This window comes from Lepisma saccharinum, chromosome 26, assembly GCF_977018435.1.
Source record: "Lepisma saccharinum chromosome 26, izLepSacc3.1, whole genome shotgun sequence".
NCBI lineage: Eukaryota > Metazoa > Arthropoda > Insecta > Zygentoma > Lepismatidae > Lepisma > Lepisma saccharinum.
The window spans coordinates 48,080,397-48,099,734 of NC_139254.1; the positions used below are offsets into that span (position 1 = coordinate 48,080,397).

Consider the following 19,338-nt stretch of genomic DNA (forward strand, 5'->3'; position numbering starts at 1 on the left):
GCGGGTTTTATTTAATAAGTAATAATTTTAAGGAGGATGAGATGTAATTTGAAACAGTAAGAATTTAATTAATGAGATATCGTGCAAACAACCTTAATCTCTACACATTTTTTTATAATATTAAGTAACCATCAACTTCACTTACATATTGAGATATTTCTCCCGATTAGCCAGTACAATGAATTTACAATTGAAACAACTAATGTATTATTCTATACGTGTACTGGGTCTGCTATGAAGTATGTATGTAAGCAATGCCATTGCTTTGTATCTATAAACGTTTCCTAAGAAACTTTTCCCCCTCTGTTGAAGAGTTATCGGCTTCTAAAAATGTGCAGTGATACATTGTTTACATCTCACTCGTCTACCGTGTCATCTGCAATTGTTCGCTTCTTCTTGTTGTTTGGAAAATTAGGACCGACTCTATCAGTAAAAATATGCGATGGAATTTGCTACGGCATCAAAATGCTATATGATTTCTTTACTGCACACGGTAGAGTTCGATAGTAGCAGAAATATTAAGGAAAATGGTCTCGTTTAAAGCAGACCTAATTGCAGACACAAATAGGCTACACGAGAAATTTTCGGAATCACTTCGAATAGAGAAACAATCATACAGAAAGAGATAGAGAAAAATTAGAAACAGCATTGAAGAATCCAAATTATAGATAGGAAGAAAGAGTCCTCCTCAGTGACCGTGCGGGCTAAGGCTCCGTGTTTTGGACTCCGGCTGCGGGACGGCATGGGTTCGAGTCCGCCTGATTTCAGTCTCTGGGTCCAGTGGCAATCCACTATCGTGAGGAAATTGGGGAGCTACAAGTGAGTAGCGTAATCCGGTCTCGGAAATCTCCTATAACGGCTGAGGGTTCGACGTGCTGGCCCCACGTCACCCCATTACCAGTTGAAGAACTCCACACCTCTATAGGTAGGTTTGTGGGAGGGGGACTGGCAGTCGGAAGATAGGTCAAGGCTCTTCCAGGCTTGTCGAGCCATGGATTAAAAAAATAGGAAGAAAGAATGAAACATAGAGAGCTTGGAGAGAGAAATATAGACAGAGAAATAGGGTAGAACAAGGGAGAGATAGAAAAAGAAACGTGGAAACAAAAACAGAGTAAGAAAGTAAGAAATTTTGGATGAATGAGCTAGTAAGCAAGGAAGAAGGTTGGAAAAGTAGGGACTAAGAATGAATGAAAGTTGAAAAGAAGGAAGAATGAAGAGAGAAACTTGGAAAGAAAGAGTAAGAAAAAATATGCTTGGAAAGGAAAGTAGAGTAAGATAGAAAGAAACTTGGAGAGAAAGAGAAGGTGAGATAGAAAGGGAGAGGAAGAGAGATGAAGAAAGTTAGAAAGAAAGACTAACAAAGGATATACTTCGAAAAAAGAGAGAATAGGAAAGTAACCAACTTGAAAAGAGGGAGTATGTAGAAAGAAACTTGGAAAGAAAGAAAGAGTAGGAATGCAAGAATCTTTGAAAGAAAAGAAGGGTAAGGTAAAGAGAAACTTGGAGAGACAGAGAAGATGAGACAAAAAGAGACAATAAAAAATAGACTAAGAAGGGGGGAGGGATATCTAGGCGAAAGTACAGTTGGGGAAATAAAAACTACATTGCATTTCACTCATTTACAAGCTCTGTATGCATGCATTCAAAATAGAGTTCGTCTGGATTCCCCGAAAATCATTTTCAATTTGTTTCAGATGGAAGAAAACGATATTTGGTGTGCCAATTTCTATTCACACACTACTCTTGATGAAATTACTGAATTGAAATACACGATGCAATACAATTAATACGATAACATTAAACTACATACTGTATAAATTGTCAAGAGCCAGTCAGCGATGGCTATAAATAATAATTCCCTTTATTACATTATTACATTACATACTGAATTTGCATTATCATATAATTTAGACAATTATCAACTATAAGCAACAATCATACACACATATACAGCTATTCAATACATGTAATAAGGGGGGAACCCCCGAAGTAAGCCCGGCTCCTCCCGCCTACATTCGAGGGTATGGTCTTATTGTCCTGGTTCCTAAAAATATACCAGGACGTCAGTTGCTCCGAATTTGACGGTTCCCCCGACTTTATTTCCTCTATTTATTACTATTTGCATTTTAAAATAGGTATAATAATAATAAATTGTAATGTTATACAAGGAACATACACATGATATAATTGATGTACTTTATGTGATATTATTTCTGTTCTGGAATCCAGAACAGATGACATGACATTACATTACATAACAATATTAATAATATTATTTCAACAACATCATGAAGAACATCTTCAATAACATTCTCGATAACGTTTCCCTGGCAGTGAGACAAGCATGCATAATATTGGAGTCGCAGAAGATTCCGTTCCGGCATTCCAGAGCGGTTTGATGTACAAGATTATTTTCCTCATCAAACCCACAGAGCCCAACTCACAAGTCCAGAACCCCAGTCTGGCATACCAGAGCAGGGAGCCCAAAGAAAGGCCGCATCCTGCGCCCACACTGATTGCTATTCATTAATTAGAAAGAAGAGATAAAATTAAAATTTTGGAGTGTGATATTTGTATTTGTATTTGAATTCTTTAGGGTCGTTACCGCCGCGTGCACAACTGCTGATCTGGCCATTACCTTCTTTATCTGAAAGCCTGATGGCTTGCTCTGGTCACGTGACTAAGCGTCAGCAACTGGAGGCGAGATAGCCGCCATGTTTGATTTGCTTCTTGGGAATCAATGTTGGATCTTTTTAGTGAATGTGGAATTGTAATGACAATTTATGAACTGTATTCGAGTTTACATGACGTGTAAATATGCTTAAATGTACAAAAGGTATGGTGTATAAGTGTTGTGTGCTCAATTGCAGGGGCAATTATGTTGAAAAAGGTAAGAGTAAAGTTCACATTTCTTCAAGATGTTGCTGAAAATGAGAAATGTGTAGGGCAATTCCATGTGATTCCTACGAAAAAATGCAAGTTAAGTAACAAAGGTTTCATACTCATAAATTAATAACAGAAATAGTTCATGATGTAAAGATTTCATGTGTCCGGAATAGGCATCTAATACGAGTATACTCTTGGAATTGGTCAATTTTAGTCTCTGGTCAACAAGTTTTTTAGACATTTCAAATAATCTAAATCTGAATTACAACGTTAAGATGTGTTGTTGCTTATGATTGCAAAATAATTTGTTTCAAGATTTAGTCAACGTTTAAAATATTACGGTCATATCTACCAAAGCAGTTTGTTAGTGTAACTGTTATGCAAGCATTCGATAAAATACTCATATAATTTACACAAATTTTCAGTTTCAAAGTATGCTTAATGAAAGAAAGCTATACAACTGGGCCAAATTGATACATGTGTACATTTACATTCTTATTTTATTCCGCTTTTATGCTTTTTTAAGCTAATCGAAGGCTAATGGAAGATACGAATATGTTATGAATTCAAATACAAGAGTACGATGTGTAACAAGAACTTTGATGAAATATTCGTGTGCAAAATTATCCAAGAATATATTACTTATGTTTCAAACACAAATGTTTTCATACAGAAAGCATTTTATTACCTAGCTATGTTAATATGAACTACAAGTATAATACATTTTATAAAATTGTTTCATGTGAACTGTTATTCTATATTTTGTCCTTGTGAAGCTTCGACGTTCGTAATTTTGATTATTAAATCAGTGTTAATGTTTCATATTTCACTAACATTCTTCACGATTTTATTAACCGAGTGTAAACACAGTGTAAGGAAATATTGCAAATGTTTTTTTTTTCTAAATTAACGCTAAGATCGAAATATTAATCTGTATTTTTTCAATAAAAATGTTGAAACTCTGTCACACATCCTACTAACGACAATGAAAAGATTCAATTTGTTTATTATATTTCGTTCAATAAAGTCAAAAGGGTCGAAATTACAATGTGACAAGTGATTTAGATTTAGTCTTTATTCTTTATTCACATAAATGTAACATTGCCCTTGTACCAATTTCTTTCACATTTGATGAGAGGTTATAGAAATTAAGTTTTTGTATTGAGATTGTATAGCTACACAGAATATCTGCATTATCTGGTTGATTAATTTTGGGTAAAGTTAAAGAAAATTTAATTGATTAGGTATCTTGGAAAGTTTACGGTCGACCTAACATGCGGGATTTTGATTTAATCAATTGATTTTTACATACAAAAGTTCATACAAAAGCTGTAACGAGTTTTACTGTAGCTGACAAATATTCCGAATAATATTTTTCAAAGAAATACAATGTTTAATTTTTTCCGCCAGGAAGTTTCTAACGGTTTTCAACTCTTTCTTTGTGCTATGGTAGGAATTTTTGTTATGGCCATAGTGACTTCTTGAATAAAAATTTTAGTGTAAATATTCAATATTCTACTATTTTCGTCGGGAGGGTAAATGTCAAAATTTAACATCATAAAAGAAATAAATATGCCTTAATTCTCTACAATAAAAATACGACAATGGGTTTACACGACCGTTAAGACGATCGCCTACAGATGATGACGTGTTGACTGAGCGCTGCGGCCTGAACCTCAAGATGGTCTTGATCTGGCACACGTCCATGCAAAAGTGCAGCGTCTGCATTCCAGGGAGGGGACAAGGGATCAAATACTTCTGCATTGAAGTATATAAATACTTCTGCATTGAACTTTATCTTGTCTCTTCTTCTAGAGCAGCTATTGTCAGCCATGGCTGACGTCACAATTGACCAGGAGCGCCGCCAATCGAAAAAAGTTTATTTTATGGTAATAAAAGTTATTTGTTCAAAAACGATAGTAGCAAATATATTTTCTCAATATTTATAATTATTCCCATTGACTTAATTTAACATTTGTAAAATATGAACAATTGTGAATTATTATTTATTTAGAAAATGTTATGAAAGCATCAGATTTAGATTGAAAATTGAATGAATATAATTGGCAACTGTCAAGTCTAGTCTAGAAAATGAGGATAATAGCTCTAATAGGAATGCAATAGCATAAATAACTCCCCATGGTATATTGGACACACAATTCGTGTTACCATGATATGGAACGTGGCCAATATTCTGTGCAATGATGTTTAGGTCCACTAAGATGACTGGGTGATTTTTTTTCCCGCGGAACCGTAAACCTTACTGCTACACATTATCCCTGCAGATCCTTGTACATGCTGATTATCTCTGCCCATTTTTTTCTGCAGACCCCTGCTCCTGCAGATTATGAATGCGGAATCTTGCAGATTATGTGGGAGGAATACCTACTCTTGTAGATTGTGTGGGAGGAATACCTATTCCTGCTGAGGAATACCTCCTCCAGCAGATTACCTCTTACGAGAATCTACTCCTGCAGATTATCTATTAGGAATACCTACTCCTGTAGATTATCGGTGCGGAATACCTCCTCCAGCAGATTATCTCTGAAGAGAATCTACTCCTGCAGATTATCTATTAGGAATACCTACTCCTGTAGATTATCGGTGCGGAATACCTCCTCCAGCAGATTACCTCTTAGGAGAACCTAATCCTGCAGATTATCTATTAGGAATACCTACTCCTGTAGATTATCGGTGCGGAATACCTCCTCCAGCAGATTACCTCTGAGGAGAACATACTCCTGCAGATTATCTATGAGGAATACCTACTCCTGCAGATTATCTGTGAGGAATACCTCCTCCAACAGATTATCTGACGAGAACATACTCCTGCAGATTTTCTGTGAGGAATACCTCCTCCAGCAGATTATCTCTGAAGAGAATCTACTCCTGCAGATTATCTTGCGGAATACCTCCTCCAGCAGATTATCTGACGAGAACATACTCCTGCAGATTATCTATGAGGAATACCTACTCCTGCAGATTATCTGTGAGGAATACCTCCTCCAACAGATTATCTGACGAGAACCTACTCCTGCAGATTTTCTGTGAGGAATACCTCCTCCAGCAGATTATCTGAAGAGAACATACTTCTGCAGATTTTCTGTGAGGAATACCTCCTCCAGCAGATTATCTCTGAGGAGAACCTATTCCTGCAGATTATCTGTGCGGAATACCTTCTCCTGCAGATTGTCTGTGCGGAATACCTACTCCTGCAGATTGTCTGTGCGGAATACCTACTCCTGCAGATTAGCTGCGAGGAACACCTCCTCCTGCAGATTTTCTGTGAGGTATACCTATCCCTCCAGATTTTCTGGGTATCCATGCTGATACAGATTAACTTCCGAGAGCCTAAAGGTTTAAGTTGGTTCCATTTTCATTCCGTTCAAATATATGGAGAATAAACTTCTCACGGGGACGCTACAAGTAATCCAAAGTACGCTCTGAATTCAATGACTCTTGACGGGAAAACAATCTCCAACCAGTTCGCTACGCTCACTACGCTGAGGATGAGTGATGATGAACTTGAACCCTGAACCTTGGCTCGAAAAGAGTCGACCATTTTGGAATAGATTAATATACAGGGTAATTCAAAATGAATGGTGCACGTTTACACAGTTATCATGACGTTCCTATTTATGATAGAGAATCAGACAAGGCATCAATATAAAGAAAAACTGTGGAAGTTTTATTCCCACTTAGCAGGTTTCTTCTGCTTAGCCGATGCTCCACCAGGATCGCCAGTGTCGCAAAATGGCTAATGACCAGTAGAAGGCGTATTGTGTGTTGGAGCTATCGAGAACTGATTCAATCACAATGGTGCAAAGACATTTCCGCATGCCTTTCGGTAGTAGTGCATATGTTTCACCCTTTCAAAAGATCTGGCCAAAGTTACAACTGCGAATTGTTAGTGCCTTCGAAACAGTTGACAATGACTTGCTGTCTCGTGCATAGCAAGTACTTGATTATCGTGGACCTTTTCCTCGTTACACATGGTTCCCATGTTGAATCTTTATAATGTGTCATGTGAGTAAAACTTTCAGAGTTCTTCTTTATATCGATGCCTTGTATGCTTTTCTATCATAAATAGTGACGTCATAATAGCTGTGTAAATTTGCACCATTCATTTTGAATTACTCTGTATATTAGTAACAAAACTATTATAGGAAAGGAAATAGAAGAGATGGTGGGCATGATAGCCCCCTTCCCCTCCTGGGGTAAGTAAGGATTAAATCACAGGAAAAGTCAGCATCAGGAAGAGAAATAAATGCCTTGTACAGTTGTGGAAAGAAATATTTCCCCCATAAGAATACTTGTGCTAAGGCTCTATGGGGGAAATATTTTTCTCCATGATTGTACATCTTACCTATTCTTTGTATTATGATCCGTCGTCCCAAATTGTCTCTGTTTGTCACCACCTGAACAACTTCTCCTTCCACGACCTTCTTCATCTTCTCCCTATCTATTTCCTTATAGTACTCGGAGTTTTTAACCTTGAACTCATTGTAGTTTTTAACCTGGAAGGCAAGGAATCGTACAACAATAAAATATAGAGACGATTTCTATACATTTGTTCTAACAATGTCAAAATATTATTTTTCACTATATTGTTATATGTAATGTACGAATTGCTATTTTATTATATCTGCGAAATATATACAAATAATCTGTAAAATAGTTGCTTGAATAAGTTAAGGGATTCGTGCTGACTTGGGCATTCGTGTAGTGTATTCGTAAAATAATAGGAATTGGCCTTCCTTGAACGTACCACCCCTACATTACCAACAAAGGAAATTCCCCATCAAGGTACACGTTAGTACGCTTGAGGCCCTGTGCGGACTCTATCCGAGAAGGATCTTATACAGGGTGTCCCAAATAAGTGTTTACACTCCAAAATGTCTATCTAAGGAGCTGGAAAGCCTTTACTTTCTACAGAAAATGTAATTCATGATAGAATAATGATAGGGAGGCATATTATACAACAGAGAATACATTTTGAAATAAAAATAAAATGACACGCGTATTGTATTTATTGCATTTAAATATAAAGGCTACAGTAGTATTTTATAGGCTACAGCACAGCAGACTTTGGTATTTTAATATCTTGTTGATATTACTTTTGTGCATTGTACTTTTGTATACTGTTAACAACGTTAACAACTTTAATTATACGGCTAATTATACTAAAAATTGAAACTTGAAAAAACACTCATAAAAAGGGGAAAAATGAACAATAAAGAGTAACAATTTTATTTTTGCGTTGTCCCAGTGTTTATAACTGAAATGCAAGAGACAACAATCGTCAGGTTTAAAGATACTTTATAGCCCTGTCGCCAATTGTTGCCGAAAAAAATGAACAAATATACAGGGTGTCTTTTTTTAAACAATGATAGCGCGCAAACGGTACTAGGTAACTCAGGTTAATTAATTACTTTGAAATCAGTGGCTCATCAAGTTTTATTCACGCCGTTTGGAGTTTATTCCAACAAACGTTGGCAACACTGCGCAGCGTTGACCTTGAAGTGGCCGAGCCGAGTCGAACACAGTCAGTGCAGTTCAGTGCAATGGCGATGCCACAACAGAAGGCGCAGTGTGTGATATGGCTTGTAGAAACTGGATCTGGTATTACTGTACAGCGGAACTTTCGACGCGAGTATCGTGGTGTTTAGCCTTCGGACAAAACCATTCGTCAATGGCTTAAGGCGTTTAAAGAAACTGGACGCGTGGATTGGAAGGAAAGGGCCTATTCCATGGCCTCCAAGAAGTCCGGACCTTACTCCCTTAGACTTTTTTTCCTATGGGGACATGTGAAGAAGATGGTTTATGCGGAGAAAATTCAAGATGTCAACCATCTAAGGCAAAGAATTATCGCATCTGTGGCAACCATCAACCCAGACATGCTGGCCAGGACGTGGCAAGAAATCGATTATTGTTTGGATTTGTGCCGTGCTACAAACGGGGCACACATCGGAATTTACTAAATTGTAAACAAAACTTGATAACATTACCTTCAAAAATATGTATTTACTTTTTCCTGAGTTTTAGTTTATAATAAAACATTTAGCTTCAAAACCCAGGAGTTCTTTTATAGATACCCTGTATTATTGAGACTTTGGCAAGCCAAACTTCTACATTGCTTTTGTTAAGGAAATGCAGATCTCATCAAACTAGCAAAAGCTCTGTTAAAATTAACTGTACACAGTCATTCAAAATTATTAGACTGTAGTGAAATGATTGGCATAAAATGCTGACGCATTTGAAGTATTTCAACGAAATTAGCTCATTTGGAAGAATGACCAGAATGCATTAATGAATATCAACATAACGAGTAAAGTTATAACGAGATGATACATGGGGGGGGTTATACCCTCGACCACAATCCTGGCTTAATGGATTAAATACAATTTCCAAGAATGCTGATCAATAGTTGCGACATTTATGGTCTACTTACGAGTTTGAATGCTGAGTCTACATTATGTCGTCTCGCCCTCAAAAATCGAATGAGGAATGCGTCGTCTGTTCGAACCTGCAGGCTCTTCTCGTCTGAAAAAGACAGGAATAATATAGTAAAACTCGTTAAAAACAGTGATTCTACCGTGCGTCCATTTCCTTGCGAGGCCGAGAGATCGGTAGAAGTGTGGCGGGCGGCGCTAGCGGAGATGCCGACATTTTCGACCAGTAACGTCTCGCTAAAGTTTACCCTCGAAAGGGAGGTTTCAAATGTGAAACACTGTATGAAGATTACGTTGCAGACTAAACCGTTAAAAGTCAATGGTTCTCGTGAGCAATCTGAAAGCTCACAGCTTGAGTTGTTCTTTCCATCGCGACTACAGGTACCCTGGACAGAGCTGCGAATGAAGTGAGGAACAGACCTTGAAAAGAGCGTGTTCATTTCGTACTGTGTGAAATAGAGCCTACCGAAATAACCATTCAAATATCGACGAACTAAAAGACAATATAAGGGCAGAACTTGGAAGAATTACGGAAGAAGGACGTTTGCGTGTGAATCAAAATTTCATCAAACGATGCCAGGAATGTGTGAATGTAGGTGGACATCACTTTTAACAACTCTTATAACACAGGTTAGTGCTCGTTCTGCAATATTAATATAAATATCTGCATGCTAAAGATATGTCCATAAAAATAAGCGGGACGTTACTGGTCGAAAATGTCGGCATCTCCGCTAGCGTCGCCCGCCACACTTCTCCCGATCTCTCGGCCTAGCAAGGAAATGGACGCACTGTAGTTATGATACCATTTACAATATAACTTGGGGGGAAAATTGCTTTTTGGGACAACTGTACCAAGCATCGGCGTCGCCTACTTTTTGTAGGGGAGGTAAGGCTTTTGAAACAAAATTGAATTTTTTTATTATTATTAAAATTAATAATGACCATATGAATTATTATTATAAACAAACACTAACTGTAAATAACTTTGTGCCCAGTTATTATTAATGGTATTATTATAACCTAAGGCGACTCTTCTACTCAATGCAAAAGATTAGTGAATATCCAATGAGCTATTTTTTAGATGCATCGACGTTAAGAGATATTATGAAAGGCTGATGCCCTGGTTTAAGGGGGAGCTTGAAGCTTGAAGCAATTGTTGATGTACATTATGCAAGGCAATCTTCTTTATTTCAAATAGTTTATAGAAGAGATATTTTCAATATTTTATCTAATACAGTTTATACAATCTTCACTCTTTATTACCGATTATGATTGGTTACAGTTGTTACTAGTAGGCATAAAGACTTTACTAATTTGACACATTCCTCTTAATTTTTAAATCTTAGCAATGAACTTCTTATTCTGAATTTTTTTATATGTTGTTAACTGCAACAAAAAATATATGTTAATCTTCCATTGTTTAATTTCCATTATGTTGTGCGCATAATGTTATTATTAGGGCCAGGATAGATATGTAATTGCACTTTTTTAGTATTAATATGTTTAGACCCAATCAGAATGAATCAATATGTATGATTTGATTTGTTGTTTTAAGTTTACTTTATTCACAGTAAGGCTAATCGGGACTAGACCTACAGTTTAAAGTGGAATCCGAACCGGTATCGAACCAGGGACCCCTTGAGTAAAAGGCGACGACGTTACCACTGCGCCATCGGGGATGCCCATTATGTATGAACATAAATGCATATTTTACTTGTAACAACATATATAAACATTTTTGTACTCCAGTACACATATCATGACATTCTCATATTTAAGACATATACAGACAGACTTGAAATTGTTCACTCAACAGCCCTTTCTCTGGAAACTGTGAAAGGATCACTTGGGTAAGCGGTGAAGAAAATATGTATTTCGTTTTGGAGAAAACAGAGGATACTGTATATATTCGACGACTTTGAGGAGGGGGGACAAGGCACTTTCTGCCCCCCAAAAAATTCATGTATAGGCGCAGATATTATATATATTAACATATATAAAATACTGTTTATGGCAACCTTTTTATTTATTTATTCAATTACTACCTCAACAGAGTTAAACTCTCCAATTACAGAAGGCAGATAAGTAATCTTACAAAAGATAAGTTTTGCCAATAGCTCTGTCCTTCTCTACCGCCGCTGCGTTGCGAGATGTTATAAAATTTACAAAATGTAAGAGTCAAAAATTTCAAACAGTGAAATCATTATCCTGTAGAGTTTTTTATGCTCTATTTACTGACGGAATTATATAACCTGTCATAAATTCATGTGATCTGAATTTTTCATAATTATGCAATTTTGCAAAACGGACAATTTTTTTCTAGTAAATACTTCAAAAGCCATAAATATCAAACCGCTTGAACAACAGTTTTTTTTCTACGGGATCTATGATGTTTGTAGATATGATATTCTTCGCCTGAGTGAATTAATTTGCTTACGAGGAGAGTTTTATATATATATATATATATATATATATATATATATATATATATATATATATATATATATATATATATATATACACACACACACACACACATTCGATATTTTGTATAAATCATCAGACCGTAACACGAAAAAGTTGGTTAGCCAGAAACTTTTCGGTTTGTCGCGATACATATGCAGACCAAGTGAGAAAAGTGTTGACCATTGTTTGAAGTTATTTTTAGAATGCATTGTTACTCCACAGCACCGTTATTTATTCCGCAATCGTAATTTGTTTATGCGGGTTGTCTCGCGTATCGAATTCATTGCGCGCCACCGAGGTTACAATTCAGTTACATGCAGGTGCCCCGGTTGGTAGGAAGTACAGTGTGCTTTATTTTCCGTAAAAAATGTATCTTAATGTTTGTTTTTACATGTATTTAATCATGTTTATGTAAAGGATACAACATTCAACGAATGCGTCGTGTATTACACATATAATGCAAATGTAAAATGGTAAATAGTTACGTCGAAATATAAACATTTACATGTAAATCTTGAGGTAACTATTTTTTTTTCTTTTTCAAAATTCATCAAATACATAGATTTTGATGATTTCCTATACGGTATTAAGGAAGTAAATTTGTCGCAATCATTAGCGATTAGAGTGAGATTACTTTCGTAACATCTCTGGTTGTGTTGCATTGGTAGCTTTGGAGCGAGTCATAAGTCCGGGAGCAGCCAATCAACAAACGAACCGCTGGCGTCATCTCTACCCAGCACCTATCGCTATCCCTGTTGCTCGCGCTCTGGACTGTTGGTAGGCTCACTAACTGGACTAGCGCGGTCAGCTGGAGTTGTTATGAAAATAATCTGACTCTAACAGCGACTCGATGGGACTCCGTTTGTTGATCTGGCAACGCCGCGCTCCATTTAACCCATACTGAGTTTTAAGGTTGAGAATCTCTATAGTCAATGCAGACCCCCTCCCCCCTACGACAGCGGCAGTTTCATATTAGTAAACATAAAACACACTTGTTGTTCCTTACTGTTACGGGAATCGTGTATTGGAAAATCAACAAAAATATGTAAATTATTGTATTCTTCTTAGTTTGCCTGGCTTGAACAAATTGTTTAAGAAATACGACGAATATACTAGTAACGCAATATTTTTGATGTTACATATTTCTTATTTATGAAAGGTTTCAGTATATATTTTTGAATTTTTAAATACATATATATGTACATATTTTACTGTTTATTATATAATTATCCGGCCCTTAGTTATCACTATTAATGGTCATTGAGTATAAATGTTTTGGAGGTTCTTAAGAAAAACGTGAGTGGGTCAGTTATGAATTGTAATGCCTGCGTATTCACATCAAGACAATTGCAAGGGTTCGTTTTGGATCCAGTTTATGGTCAGACAACTAATCGGGACTGAAGCTTCTAAGTACGTACCGAACTAAATTACAAATTACCTCCACCAGTAAATGAACCCAAGATCATTTGATTATTGATTATAAGGTGATAGCTTTAATACGTTCTTGTAATTTACTGTAAAAGCATGTCTACGATATTTATATTAACAATGATTACAGAATGGAACAATAACCTTGAGAATTTAATTTATCTAGTCAAACTGTACCAAGCATGGGGAAAATTTAACCATCAGTTAAAGTTATTGCCGTTCGATGTCGACTTTTTTTAAGGCTACTAAATCTAGTCTCGATTAACTTAAACCCTGTTTTATTATTTTACCGTGTGGAAAAGGATTACTGTAACATTTTTTGTTCGCGGTAATATAGTAGTATCAATACTTTTTACAATAAAACTTGTCATCCAATTTGGTAGGTGGAACGTGCCCACCCCACTAAATTCGTCAATGTGTGCAATCCCGTATAAAAGATGTGGATTGAATTTGAGATATGAAACAGTAGATTTATTGATTCAATTGATTGATTGAATTGTTGTTTAAACTCCACTTTATGCACAGAAAGGCTAATCGGGACTGGACCTACAGTTCTACAGTTTATAGTGGTCCAGTGCACCTCCACTGGGTGTCGAACCAGTACATAAATCAGCAATAAGACATATACAGCGAATTTGCACATTGTATACTATTTTATGAAAACAGGGAAACCAGTTTTCATTTACACGCTATTTTTTGTATTTATCCCGTGTTCTTGATTGATTCCATTAATTTTACACTCAGAGAACTAAATGCATCATATTGATTGATGCATCCGAATGCATCGATTGATGCACTAAAGTTTTTGTATCTTCTTCAAAGAATCAGATTCACATTTCATGCATTTTGGTGGAGTTTTGTATGTCGTGAAAGAAACACAAAAGTGCATCATTTGATTCAAGTAAGGATTTATTTCAGTCGAGATGCACTTTAATGCATCAGCTGATGCGTTTTTATGCACCTTGATGCGTTTTGATGCACCAGAATGTATATTTTTTGATGATGCACATAAACGTTTCGTCTGAGCTTTATAAAGTCTGTAGGAAGGTGCATCAAGGTGCATCAACTGATGCATTAAAGTGCATTTCGACTGAAAGAAATCCTTACTTGAATCAAATGATGCACTTTTGTGTTTCTTTCACGATATACAAAAATGCACCAAAATGCATCAAATGTGAATCTGATTCTTTGAAGAAGCTACAAAACACACTTTAGTGCATCAATCGATGCATTATGGTGCATCAATGGATATGATGCATTTAGATTTCTGTGTGTACTTCGCTTTCCTTACACTTTGGCTAATCGCGAAGACTATTGATGACGGAACACTCACAGAGAACATTCATGCCCAGGTCGAGATAAAAACCAGGTCCATGAAAATTCCCACGTAAGGTCAACACACCAATATCGAATCTGGGTCTCCCGTGTAAGATTTAGACGCCATAACTTCACCACATCGGCTCCACAGATGTTATCAAGCAATGAAGGGAAAATACATAATAGTTTGGACGCAATAGTAGTATACCTTGTCCCAGCTAACTGTGGAGCATCAGAGAATCGAAGGAAATCGAGTTTCCAGATCGAAGCAGTACACGCTGCTGTCAAGGTTGGTAACTGAAGTCGCTTTCCCCAACTCCACCCATTTCCGTTCCTCTTACGTTTTCATTGGTGGAACCGTCTCGCGTCACTACTTGCGCAGAGACTTGTTTTCGTTTGCCTGCTCCACAGTTAGCTGGGACAGAGTATAGTAAGAGAATGCTGAAAGGACAGTTTGTTATTCAGGTATCCATCAGAGAATTCTAATTATCACCGTAAGCTTTGCAATGTAGAGCCTTGCATCCTACGCGAATGCGGGAATGATAAAGCGGACGAGAATGTGCTGATTGATGAGCATTAAAAGCATCTCTCCCAAACCTTTCTGTCAAGGACAGGTCTAGGGGAGGGGGTCCAGGGGGTCCAGACCCCCGCCGAAAGACATACCACGTACTAAAATTAAATAACGAAATATACTTGTTTAGCATTTGTTGTATAATCGATACTTATAATTTCCTCTGAACTTAATGGAAGGCAAGGATTATACAGTAAAACCTCGTTAATCCGGACCCCGATAAGCCGAACTTCACTTAATCCGGACAGGACAAAGGCAAAAAAAGAGAAAGAGAATGCAAGGTTTTAAATGTGGCTAGAAGTCAACAAGAGAACTTCCCAAAGAAAAGGCAGTCAACCACTGATGAAATTCTGTTTCCCGCAGACTTTGTACTGTACTGTATAGTGTATTTAAGGCCTGTGCCCTTTAAATACACCATAATAAACGTGTTTTGTTGCTATAAACGGAGTTTTAATGCACTTTCTACTGTTCTTTTAGGTTACTTCATTTAATCCGGGCTTTCGTTCAATCAGTCAACTTATCTTACCCCATTAGTCCGGATTAACGAGGTTTTACGGTATTGGGATCATGCGGCTTTGAAGGACAATACCGAAGATTTATGCTTGCACAATACTATTCATGAGAATATGCATAAAATATTAATCATGAACATTACTTTTTATCAAAACCTCTTTTTGTTTAATCCCTGTACCGACTTTCGTGATGCGAAAATGTCTCTATATTATTATTTTTTTAACTCACATTCAGATATGTTCTTTATTGTAGTAATAATTGCGAATTCGTAACATTTAATTTGGTAAATATATTAGTTTCTAAAAATAGAATTATCATGACTTTTCAATGGCGCTGGCATAAGAAAATTAAAGGAAATTTCAAAAGATTCTAATTTGCCGAACACTGAACTATTTGAGCTATTTTGTAATAGATCTCTCTCCCTCTATACACACACACACACTATCTCTCTCTCTCTCTCTCTCTCTCTCTCTCTCTCTCTCTCTCTTTCTCTCTCTCTCTCTCTCTTGGATCTGGCCCCTATTTAAATGCATCAATTTGTTCGTTTCTTGATGCTTCATCTTTCTTAATGACGCACTTAAACATTTGGTCTGAACTACAGGCTTTATGCATTTTTTCCAATGATGCATTTATTTTTCTGTGTGTACCGGGCTTGGCTTGTGGATTCGTCAATCAATACAATGATACATTATTTGTACATCAACCCTAATATATTATCTAAGTAATGATTGGTTAAATTGGTGTTTCAAATCCACTTTATGCACAGTAAGGCTAATTGAGACTGGAGATGCAGTTGAAAGAGGGATCCGAACCACTATGAACCTCCACCGGGTATCGAAACCGGGACCCCTTGATTACGACGCTACCACTGCTCCATCAAAGAGGTTCTATATCGAAGTAATGTATTTGCATAATCATCTCTTTCATTACAGTCTTCCCCGATGGCGTCGTCTCCTTGTAATCAAGGGATCCCGGGTTCGATATACGATGGAGGCACATAGTGATTCGGATCACACTTTAAACTATAGGTCCAATCCCGATTAGCCTTGCTGTGCATAAAGTGGACTTACACCAACTCAATGTTTCATTACAATATTCATCCTCATAGTCACGATTAACCTGGAGAGGTAAAATAGGGACGAAATATAACCAAAAAGATATGCATACAACCAGAATGAGGGGAAAATCCTTACCTGTGACCAATTTCCGAAGCTGGTCCACGTTGTTCTTGACAAACTCTGGAGTCTCCGTGTACTTCACCTTTGCCCGTTCCAGGAACTCGGCTGGAGGATTCTCCAGCTCCAAGAGGGTATCGTGCTCCCCTGGCATCTTCATGTTTCTAGGAACAGGAATCAGCTGTCGCATGCAGTGTGTGGCGTGGATGGATTGTGTCCCCTCACTTCCGTGTCTAATCCGCTGAGTGGGACAAACTCGGAATGTGCTGAACTGTTTATCTCAAAACTCAATGACGTCACAAATCCCGTGATGATTGTACCGACGCGGCAAGGAAAGAAAAACATTAATGTGTAGAAATGATAAAAAGTTGAACATTGAAACCAATATTATATAAAGGTTTTCTGTTACAATAAGCGTGCAGTATCACATTTGAACGTTTGTATATTTAATCTGTTCGATAGATAGAACTGTGCCACTTTTGGCTAATTTGCGAAGATGGGGATGAGTGATGATGTGATGAAATTTATGAATGGACACTATCAAACATACATGCCCAGGTCAGGATTCGAACCCGGGACCCCAGGCGTCGTAGCGCGATGTGCTAACCATTCAACCACGGGGGCTGGCTTTTGTCGATCAACAATTATGGTCTGCCATTAACATGTTGGTTTATATAGAATGGAAACAATTATAGTGCCCTGTCAACGTTCAAAGTTAAGTGAATTCTGAGAGAATGTTTCGTTTTATACTTGCTCTGTGTTCGGATATTTTTGTTTTCATAAAGTTGAAATTGACTTTTCAGTGTCAAAACCTCAAAGAATTTAATTGTGAAAAGTACCACTTTTAAACATAATGGACCTAAAGGAAATCGGTAGAGATGGAAAAGAGTATATAGATCTTGTTCAAGATAGGGACAGATGGAAGGCCTGTGTTGCTGCAGCCATGAACCTTCGGGTTTAAGAAGGCAGGAGAGTTAGTTAGTTAGTTAGTGTCAAAATATTTGTGCATTACTTGACGAAAACTGAATACATATAAAGAAATACTAATATGTACACCATCAAATTTAGCAAGGAGCATCAGGAATGACTTTTGTTTAGCCGATATCCGTGACGGAGTGGTTAGCACAGGGCGCTACGACGTCAGGGATCTCGGATTCGAATCTCGGTCTGGCCATGGGTGTCCTTTCATAAATTTCATCATATCATCCTCACTGTCACCATTTGCCAAAAGTGACAATACAAGCGACGTTAACTAACAAAAATCGAAACAAATCAAATGATTGTTCCTCAAAAGACGCAAAAGTATAACTTATTTTACTGAGAAAAATTTAAGAACCTTAGATTTTGTAATAAATGTTTGAGAGCTTGGTAAAATTTATAAAAATTTGTTAAATTAATGTTTTTAGAAGTACAATAAAAAGGCAATATCTGTTTTAGTTTTAAGAGTATCTTCGATCTAATTTCAGTTTCTGAATATTCATATAAAAGTGAACGATGATAAAAGGCTGTGTCAAAATATTTTATGAAAGTTGGATGGGTCCGACTTTGGAACACTTGAAGAATCGAACCTATGTAAAGATATTTCTTTGAAAACTGTGCCATCTTATGTCTCTGTCGGGAACTCTTTTAACCACATACTATCATAGCTTCTACATGACAGTAGTGGCGTACACAGAGAGGGGCTGAAGGCGCTACAGCCCCCTCCGAAATTTTGAGAAAATCGACATTTTCAAACAAAACTAGTGGAGAACTAGGGAAAAAAACAGTGATAAGTGCAAATTCGGCTTAAAATTACCCACTTTGCCATTGTTGAAAGTGGAAAGTTTTTTATATTCGAAATATCTTATTGTGTATGCTTCCCTTAGAAAGCAGCTATGTACTATCCACCTTTACAATTCCAGCAGCCCCAGAAAAAAATCCTGCTTACGCTAGTGTGCGAACCTAATTCTTATCTGTTTACTAATTCAAATATGATGATGAAGAGGAACGCTAAAGTAATTTCAGTAATGACAAACCTGAAAAAATCAATGCATTATTTACACAATTGGCAAATCATATAAAATTGTTGTAACAGTGATGTGTAAGTCAATGACGATCGTCTTAAATGGTTATGCCACTGAATGTAAGTCTGCCACTTTACCATTCCACTTGAATGCCCACCCTGTCAAAATCAAATAATAGGTAAATTGTATGTTAAATTAAATCAAAATGTTGTTTTCATCACATAATAGCAATATATGAATATCAAAATATATTTTTCTCTGAAGGCGGGGCCTACCCAAATACTTTAAGTCATCCACTGGCCCACACACACACTGGCTGCAATCAGGGTTTTTAAAGGTCCAGGAACACAAATTCTAATTGGTTCTATTGGGATCCGCTGCAGGACCGGAACCTTTTTTCTCGCACAATTTAAATTCGGTCCAAGTTGCGTATTGTTACATTGAAAAAAGGTTACTGGACCGTATTTAAATTGTTCCTGAAAAAAAAAGTTCCTGGACAGTATTTAAACTGAGGCGGGAAATTGAAA

The 19,338-nt window shown here is 37.0% G+C and overlaps 1 protein-coding gene across 1 annotated transcript in view; it reads right to left on the reverse strand.

Annotated features, from left to right (window-relative positions):
• Positions 1–17,069, reverse strand: part of LOC145979320 (clavesin-1-like) — a 33,877-nt gene extending 16,808 nt beyond the window's left edge. The window contains exons 1-3 of the mRNA XM_083112169.1: positions 16,827–17,069; positions 9,338–9,429; positions 7,253–7,403 (exon numbers count right to left, since the gene is read on the reverse strand). Coding sequence (XP_082968295.1) covers positions 7,253–7,403; positions 9,338–9,429; positions 16,827–16,998 — 415 coding nt within the window. The 5' untranslated portion in view covers positions 16,999–17,069. The remainder of the gene's footprint in view (positions 1–7,252; positions 7,404–9,337; positions 9,430–16,826) is intronic.
• Between the last annotated feature and the right edge of the window lie 2,269 nt (positions 17,070–19,338).